This window comes from Pipra filicauda, unplaced genomic scaffold, assembly GCF_003945595.2.
Source record: "Pipra filicauda isolate LSUMZ 115617 unplaced genomic scaffold, ASM394559v2 scaffold1527_size10578_pilon, whole genome shotgun sequence".
NCBI lineage: Eukaryota > Metazoa > Chordata > Aves > Passeriformes > Pipridae > Pipra > Pipra filicauda.
In genome coordinates this window covers 1710-10581 of record NW_024104015.1, presented here as the reverse complement: position 1 = coordinate 10581, position 8872 = coordinate 1710, and the positions used below count along the sequence as shown (strand labels likewise).

The following is an 8872-nucleotide window of genomic DNA, read 5'->3' as shown; positions in this document are numbered from 1 at the left end:
CCCCCAGGGCCATCCCGAGACCCCCAGGGCCACCCCAGACCCCCGAGACCCCCAGGGCCATCCCGGGACCCCCAGGGCCACCCCAAGTCAAGACCCCGAGACCCCCAGGGCCACCCCAGACCCCCGAGACCCCCAGGGCCATCCCGGGACCCCCAGGGCTGCCCCAAGTCAAGACCCCGACCCTCAGGGCCACCCCAGACCCCCCAAGACCCCCAGGGCTGTGCTGGACCCGAGACCCCCAGGGCCATCCCGAGACCCCCGGTGGCACCACTGGGGGGTCCGGGGGTCCCTCGGTGTCACCCGGGGGGGGGGGTCTTTGTCCCACAGCTCTGTCGGGGGGTCCCCACCAGACCCCGGCAGCGTGGGGACCCTGCTGTGCCCCCGACATCCCCCCGCTCATGGGGGGGGGGCTGTGCCGGACCCCAACCCCCTCCCCGGGGCACGGGGGGCTCCCCCCACCATGCGGGGGTCCCTGGGGGGGTCCCCGGGGGGGGTCTCTCTCCCCATCCCCGCGGTCCCGGCCGGCGCCTCCCCCGCCCCTTTCCCGCCTTTTCGGTGCCGCTCCCGCCACCTTCGGCTCCGGGACAGGGTTGGGGGGTCCCGGCCGTGCCCCCTCCTCATCCCTTGGGGGGGTCCCGGCTGTGCCCCCTCCTCATCCCTTGGGGGGGGGTCCCGGCCGTGCCCCCTCCTCATCCCTTGGGGGGGGTCCCGGCTGTGCCCCCTCCTCATCCCTTGGGGGGGGTCCCTCCCTTGGGGGGGGTCCCAGCTGTGCCCCCTCCTCATCCCTTGGGGGGTCCCGGCCGTGCCCCCTCCTCATCCCTTGGGGGGGGTCCCTCCCTTGGGGGGGTCCCGGCCGTGCCCCCTCCTCATCCCTTGGGGGGGGGTCCCGGCTGTGCCCCCTCCTCATCCCTTGGGGGGGGGTCCCGGCCGTGCCCCCTCCTCATCCCTTGGGGGGGTTCCCGGCTGTGCCCCCTCCTCATCCCTTGGGGGGGGGTCCCGGCCGTGCCCCCCGTGCAGGGGGAGGGTCTGGGGGGGGCGTGGGGGTCGGCAGGGGGGGCTCCTAATCCCGGCCCCGACGGGCCATGGGTGGGGGACGGCACTGCTGGGCCCCCCAACTCCAGGGGGACCCACCAGCGCTGGATGAGACACCAGGGGGGGTAATGGGGAGCTGTGACCCCCCCTCCCTCTCAAGGGGCACTGCCAGGCGCGTGACCCACCTCCCCCTGGGGGTCTCACCCCCCCCCCAACCTCACCTTTCTGTGTTTCATTGCCCGGACGGACCCCCGTGCCGGCGGCACCGACGGGGGTCCCACCGGGACCACCAAAAACCCCCCGGGGGGGGCTGTGCCCGAGGGACCCCCACGGGGCACATCCCGTCCGTCCCTGCGCCAACCGGGGGGGGGTCCCAGGGGTCTGTTGACCACCAGAGCTGAGCCCCCCGTGACACCACGAGCCGGGCAACACCCAGGGGAACCAAGGGGACCCCCTGGGGACCCCCGAGCCCCTCGGCAGGGACCCCCGGGACCCCAGGGGACCCCCCGAGCCTCGCCAGGGACCCCCCCGGGACCCCGGGACCCCCCGAGACCCTCGGCCAGGGGCAACCCTGGGACACCTGGGGACCCGAGACACTCGGCAGGGCCCCCCTTGGACAACCTGGGACCCCCGATCCCCTCGGAAGGACCCCTGGGACCCCTGGGGACCCCGATCCCCTCGGCAGGGACACCCTGGGGAACCCCTGGGACACCCGAGCACCTAGTCCGGGACCACGGGGAACCCTGGGAACCACCGAGCCCTCGGGAGGGACCCCCGGGACCCCCTGGGACCCCCCGAGCCCCTCGGCAGGGACCCCCTGGGACCCTCGGGGACCCCCTGAGCCCCTCGGCAGGGACCCCCTGGGACCCTCGGGGACCCCCTGAGCCCCTCAGCAGGGACCCCCTGGGACCCCCCGAGCCCCTCGGCAGGGACCCCCGGGGACCTCCTGGGACCCCCCGAGCCCCTCGGCAGGGACCCCCCCGACCCCCCCGGGGCTGTTTCTGGGGGACACGGAGCTGCCGGACGAGGCCTCAGGGGGGGTTTGGGGGTGTCAGGCCCCTCCTGTGCCCCCCCCCCGTCCCCCCACGGGGATCTTTTATCCCGAGCCCGGGATGTTTTCCCGGCACAGCCGTAATTCCCGCCCGACACGGGGCCATCCCCTCCTTCCTCCTCCTCCTCCTCCTCCTCCTCCTCCTCCTCCTCCTCCCTTCCCTCCGGGCCGGGCCGGTCCCTTCCCGCACTTTGCCCGATCCTGCCCCGTTTCTCCCCGTTCCGGCACCGCCGGCCTGGCAGTGTCCGTGTGTCCAGCGGTGTCCGTGTGTCCGGCACTGACCCACCTGGTGTCCAGGGAGCCACGGGCCGTGTCCATGTGTCCAACGGTGTCCGTGTGTCCAGCACTGACCCACCTGGTGTCCAGGGAGCCGTGGGCCGTGTCTGTGTGTCCATCGGTGTCCGTGTGTCCGGCACTGACCCACCGGGTGTCCAGGGAGCCGAGGGACTGGGTCTGTGTGTCCAGCGGTGTCCGTGTGTCCAGCAGTGTCCGTGTGTCCATCGGTGTCCGTGTGTCCGGCACTGACCCACCGGGTGTCCAGGGAGCCGAGGGACTGGGTCTGTGTTTCCAGCGGTGTCCATGTGTCCAGCGGTGTCCGTGTGTCCGGCACTGACCCACCTGGTGTCCAGGGAGCCACGGGCCGTGTCCATGTGTCCAGTGGTGTCCGTGTGTCCGGCACTGACCCACCTGGTGTCCAGGGAGCCACGGGCCGTGTCCATGTGTCCAGCGGTGTCCGTGTGTCCGGCACTGACCCACCTGGTGTCCAGGGAGCCACGGGCCGTGTCCGTGTGTCCCTCGGTGTCCGTGTGTCCATCGGTGTCCGTGTGTCCAGCACTGACCCACCTGGTGTCCAGGGAGCTGTGGGCCGTGTCTGTGTGTCCGTCGGTGTCCGTGTGTCCGGCACTGACCCACTCTGTGTCCAGGGAGCCGTGGGGCTGTGTCCGTGTGTCCAGCGGTGTCCGTGTGTCCGGCACTGACCTACCTGGTGTCCAGGGGGCCATGGGACTGAGTCTGTGTGTCCAGCGGTGTCCGTGTGTCCGGCACTGACCTACCTGGTGTCCAGGGGGCCATGGGACTGAGTCTGTGTGTCTGTCGGTGTCTGTGTGTCCATCGGTGTCCGTGTGTCCGGCACTGACCCACCGGGTGTCCAGGGAGCCGAGGGACTGGGTCTGTGTGTCTGTCGGTGTCCGTGTGTCCATCGGCGTCCGTGTGTCCGGCACTGACCCACCGGGTGTCCAGGGAGCCGAGGGACTGGGTCTGTGTTTCCAGTGGTGTCTGTGTGTCCAGCAGTGTCCGTGTGTCCATCGGTGTCCGTGTGTCCGGCACTGGCCCACCTGGTGTCCAGGGAGCCGTGGGCCGTGTCTGTGTGTCCGTCGGTGTCCGTGTGTCTGTCGGTGTCCGTGTGTCCAGCACTGACCCACCTGGTGTCCAGGGAGCCGTGGGCCGTGTCCGTGTGTCCGTCGGTGTCCGTGTGTCCGGCACTGACCCACTCTGTGTCCAGGGAGCCACGGGCCGTGTCCGTGTGTCCCTCAGTGTCCGTGTGTCTGGCACTGACTGGGGTTGTATCCGTGTGTCCGTTGGTGTCCGTGTGTCCAGCACTGACCGCTCTGTGTCCAGGGACCTGCAGGGCCATGTCTGTCTGTCCGTCAGTCCGAGGAGCAGCAGGACCGTGTCCATGTGTCCATCAGTGTCCGTGTGTCCGGCACTGACCCACCTGGTGTCCAGGGAGCCGTAGGACTGGGTCTGTGTGTCCATCAGTGTCTGTGTGTCCGGCACTGACTGGGGCCGTGTCCGTGTGTCCATCAGTGTCTGTGTGTCCGGCACTGACTGGGGCCGTGTCCGTGTGTCCATTGGTGTCCGTGTGTCCGGCACTGACTGGGGCCGTGTCCGTGTGTCCGTCAGTGTCCAGCACTGACCCGCTCTGTGTCCATAGACCTTCAGGGCCTTGTCCGTCTGTCCGTTGGTGCCGGTGCTGACCCATCCCTGTGTCCAGGAAGCCGTGGGGCCGTGTCCGTGTGTCCGTCGGTGTCCGTGTGTCCGGCACTGACCGGGGTGCTGGGGCCGCGTCCGTGTGTCCAGAGACCTGTGGGGCCGTGTCCGTGTGTCCATCGGTGTCCGTGTGTCCGGCACTGACCGGGGTGCTGGGGCCGCGTCCGTGTGTCCAGAGACCTGTGGGGCCGTGTCCGTGTGTCCGTCGGTGTCCGTGTGTCCGGCACTGACCGGGGTGCTGGGGCCGCGTCCGTGTGTCCAGAGACCTGTGGGGCCGTGTCCGTGTGTCCGTCGGTGTCCGTGTGTCCAGCACTGACCTGCTCTGTGCCCAGAGACCTGCAGGGCCCTGTCCATCTGTCCGTCAGTCCGAGAAGCATCAGGGCCATGTCTGTCGGTGTCTGTCGGTGTCCGTCTGTCCGGCACTGACCCACTCTGTGCCCAGGGTCCCGTGGGGCCGTGTCCATGAATCCGTGTGCCCACCCCTGACCCGTGCTGTGTCCAGGGGCCATGTCCGTGTGTCCCTGTGTCCGTGTGCCCATCCCTGACCCGTGCTGTGTCCAGGAGCTGTGTCCGTGTGTCCCTCTGTCCACATACCCACCCCTGACCCGTGCTGTGTCCAGGGGCCGTGTCCGTGTGTCCCTGTGTCCGTGTGCCCATCCCTGACCCGTGCTGTGTCCAGGGGCCTTGTCCATGTGTCCCTCTGTCCACATACCCACCCCTGACCCGTGCTGTGTCCAGGAGCCGTGTCCGTGTGTCCCTCTGTCCACATGCCCACCCCTGACCCGTGCTGTGTCCAGGAGCCGTGTCCGTGTGTCCCTCTGTCCGCGTGCCCACCCCTGACCCGTGCTGTGTCCAGGGGCCGTGTCCGTGTGTCCCTCTGTCCACATACCCACCCCTGACCCGTGCTGTGTCCAGGGGCCGTGTCCGTGTGTCCCTGTGTCCGTGTGCCCATCCCTGACCCGTGCTGTGTCCAGGAGCCGTGTCCGTGTGTCCCTGTGTCCATACACCCACCCCTGACCCGTGCTGTGTCCAGGAGCTGTGTCCGTGTGTCCCTGTGTCCGTGTGCCCACCCCTGACCCGTGCTGTGTCCAGGAGCCGTGTCCGTGTGTCCCTGTGTCCACGTGCCCACCACTGACCCGTGCTGTGTCCAGGGGCCGTGTCCGTGTGTCCCTCTGTCCATGTACCCACCACTGACCCGTGCTGTGTCCAGGAGCCGTGTCCGTGTGTCCCTGTGTCCGTGTGCCCACCCCTGACCCGTGCTGTGTCCAGGAGCCGTGTCCGTGTGTCCCTCTGTCCGCGTGCCCACCCCTGACCCGTGCTGTGTCCAGGAGCCGTGTCCGTGTGTCCCTCTGTCCACATGCCCACCCCTGACCCGTGCTGTGTCCAGGAGCCGTGTCCGTGTGTCCCTGTGTCCGTGTGCCCACCCCTGACCCGTGCTGTGTCCAGGAGCTGTGTCCGTGTGTCCCTGTGTCCGTGTGCCCACCACTGACCCGTGCTGTGTCCAGGAGCCGTGTCCGTGTGTCCCTCTGTCCACATACCCACCCCTGACCCGTGCTGTGTCCAGGAGCCGTGTCCGTGTGTCCCTGTGTCCGTGTGCCCACCCCTGACCCGTGCTGTGTCCAGGAGCTGTGTCCGTGTGTCCCTGTGTCCATACACCCACCCCTGACCCGTGCTGTGTCCAGGAGCCGTGTCCGTGTGTCCCTCTGTCCACATGCCCACCCCTGACCCGTGCTGTGTCCAGGAGCCGTGTCCGTGTGTCCCTCTGTCCGCGTGCCCACCCCTGACCCCCCTCTCTCCCCGCAGCGAGGAGAAGGCCGAGGAGAACCTGCAGCGGCCGCCCAAGGCCAAGAAGGTGAAGAAGGAGCGGAAGGAGCCGGAGCCGGCGCAGCCCGCGGCCGAGCCCGCCGAGGCCGGCAAGGCCGAGAGCTCGGAGGGGGCCGGGGCGGCCCCCGCGGCCCCCGAGGCGTCGGCGTCGCCCAAGCAGCGCCGCTCCATCATCCGCGACCGCGGGCCCATGTACGACGACCCCACGCTGCCCGAGGGCTGGACCCGCAAGCTCAAGCAGCGCAAGTCGGGGCGCTCGGCCGGCAAGTACGACGTCTACCTGATCAAGTGAGTGCCGGGGGGAAGGGGGGGGCTCGGGGAGGGGGGTCGAGGGCCGGGGGGGGGGAAGGGTCCCGCCGGCCGGTGCTGACGGTCCCTTTCCCTCCCCAGCCCGCAGGGAAAAGCCTTCCGCTCCAAGGTGGAGCTGATCGCCTACTTCGAGAAGGTGGGGGACACGTCGCTGGACCCCAACGACTTCGACTTCACGGTGACGGGGCGCGGGAGCCCCTCGCGCCGCGAGCAGCGACCCCCCAAGAAACCCAAATCGCCCAAGGGCCCCGGGACGGGCCGCGGCCGGGGGCGGCCCAAGGGCAGCGGCGGCTCCCGGCCCAAGGCGGCGGCAGCGGCGGTGGCGGCGGCTCCGGTGGCCGAAGGGGGGGGCGGCCAAGCCAAGCGGGCGCTGGAGAAGCCCCCCGGGAAGCTGCTGGTGAAGATGCCGTTCTCGCCGGGGCAGCCGGGCCCCGCCGCCCCCCCGGCCCCGCGGCGGCCGGGCCGTAAGCGCCGCGCCGAGCCCGACAGCCCGGCCGCGCCCAAGAAACGCGGCCGCAAACCCGCGGGCGCCGCGGGGCCGGGGGGGCCCGGCGGCCCCGACAAGAAGGCGGCGACCCCCCCCGCCGTGCAGGAGACGGTGCTGCCCATCAAGAAGAGGAAGACGAGGGAGACGACGGCAGCGCTGGAGTCGGCCGCGGCGGCTTCGGCCACGGCGGCTTCGGCGCGACCCCCCCCGACCCCCCCCGGGCCGCGGGGTCCCCGCAGCGCCCGCAGCCCCGGCCGGCGCAGCAAGGAGGGGAGTCCCAAGGGCCGCGGGGCCCCCCCGGCGCCGCCCCCCCCTCCGACGCCGCCCCCGCCGCCGCCGCCCCCCGAGCCCCCCAAGGACAGCGCCAGCGCCGCCCCCCCCCCGGCGCCGCCCCCGCCGCCGCCCCCCCAGGACTTGAGCGGGACGGGGTGCGCGGAGCAGAGGGGGGGCCCCGCGGCCCCCGACGGCTGCGCCAAGGAGCCCCCTAAGACTCAGCCCCCCCCGCCGCCACCGCCGCCCCCCCCGGCGCCCTACAAACACCGAGGGGAGCCCGAGCACAAAGACTCTGCCTCCTCCTCCTCCTCCTCCTCCTCCTCCTCCTCCTCTTCCTCCTCCTCGTCCTCCTCGTCCTCGTCGGCGCCGCCCCCCCCCAGCGCGGCCGTGCCGCGGCCCCCCCCGGCCCGCGACGAGCCCGTCGACACGCGGACGCCTGTGCCCGAGCGGGTCAGCTGACTGTGACGTCGCCGCACGGACGGACGGACCGACGGACGCACGGACGGGCCCCCCCCCGGCCCCTCCCCCCCCGAGGGCAGCGCGGCCCCCCCATCCCACCCCCGACCGCCCCCCCCCCCCAGTTTTTATTACCGACAAGCACAGCGAGGGCCGCGGGACCCCCCACTTTGCACTTTGGGCTCTGAAAAGGGGGGTGGGGGGGTTTCATCTGGGCCCCCCCGAGGCCGGGCAGGGGGTGTGGGGTGGTTGGGGGGGGGGGTCGGGGGTCACGTCTTCCCCCCCCCTCCCGGCGCCGCTTTTCTCGTTCTTCCAGTTCCGATCCGCGTTTTCCGCCCGTGGGAACCATTTGCACTAAGGAGGGGGGAGCGGCGGGGGCGGGGCCGGGATCCGGCCACCGTCCAATGGGGAGCGGCGCTGCCGAGGGGGGCGGGAGCGAGGCTGCGGCCAATCGGGAGCGGCCGGGATCCAGCGTGGAGCCAATCAGGAGGGGCGGCGTGGTGGGGCGGGGTCTGGTCTGAGAACCAATCAGGGGCAGCTTTGAGTTGGGCTGGGATCCAGCGCTGAGCCAATCAGGAGGGGCGGGATCCGGTCTCGAGCCAATCAGGAGCGACTCGGTTGAGTTGGGGTCTGATTTCGAGCCAATCAGCAGCTCTCAGTTCGTTTGGGATCGGGTGTGGAGCCAATCAGGAGGGAGCAGGTCTCAGGCCAATCAGGAGGGGCAGGATCTGGTCTCAAGCCAATCAGAAGCAGCGCTCAGGAGGGGGTGGGACCTGGACTTTGGCCAATCAGGGTGTCTCTGTTGAAGCGGGATCTGGTCAGGAGCCAATCAGGAGCAGCGCTCGGGAGGGCGGGGCCAGGTCTCGGGCCAATCAGGAGTGACTCAGCACAGAGGCGGGGCCGGGTCTGCAGCCAATGGGGAGCCGCGGTGGCGGGGGGGGATCCGGTGCCAGAGCAATGGGGGGGGGACAAAGAAGGGGGTGGGGGCGATGCCGGATCCCCCTGGATTGAGGTGGGATCGAGTCTGGAGCCAATCAGGGATCACAGCGGGTTGGACACTGTCCAATCAGGAGCTGGGGGCGGGGCCGGGATCCTGCGGGGGCGGGGCTGGATCCAGTCCCAGGAGCGACTCCAGGTCGAGGTGGGATCCGGCCACATTCCAGTCGGGAGTGGCTCTGGACTGGAGGGGCGGGGCCGGCCCCCATCCAATGGGGGGTCGCTCTGCCTTGGGGCGGGATCCAGTCACAGCCAATCAGGAGAGGCTGCAGGTGTGGGCGGGGTCCGGTGTGGAGCCAATCGGGAGCGGTGTTGGATTGGGGAGGGATCTGGTCTGGGGCCAATCAGGAGCGAGCGTGGACAGGGCAGGGACCTGGTTTGGAGCCAATCAGGATTGAGCATTGCAGGGGAGGGATCTGTTCCAGAACCAATCAGGAGCGAGTTTGAGTAGGGGA

General features: G+C 70.9%; 1 protein-coding gene across 2 annotated transcripts; it reads left to right on the top strand.

Moving 5' to 3' along the window:
- Positions 1–3098: 3098 nt before the first annotated feature.
- On the top strand, positions 3099–7769 carry MECP2 (methyl-CpG binding protein 2). Of its 2 annotated transcripts, XM_027740826.2 has the most exons (3): positions 3099–6184; positions 6287–6628; positions 6743–7769. In XM_027740826.2, exons 1-3 carry the CDS (start codon positions 5784–5786, stop codon positions 7422–7424), a joined length of 1425 nt encoding a protein of 474 aa, XP_027596627.1. In that variant the 5' UTR covers positions 3099–5783; the 3' UTR covers positions 7425–7769. The 2 variants fall into 2 exon arrangements, with proteins under 2 accessions (XP_027596627.1, XP_027596626.1); XM_027740825.2 differs by having other exon boundaries at positions 6287–7769.
- The last annotated feature ends 1103 nt before the right edge of the window (positions 7770–8872 follow it).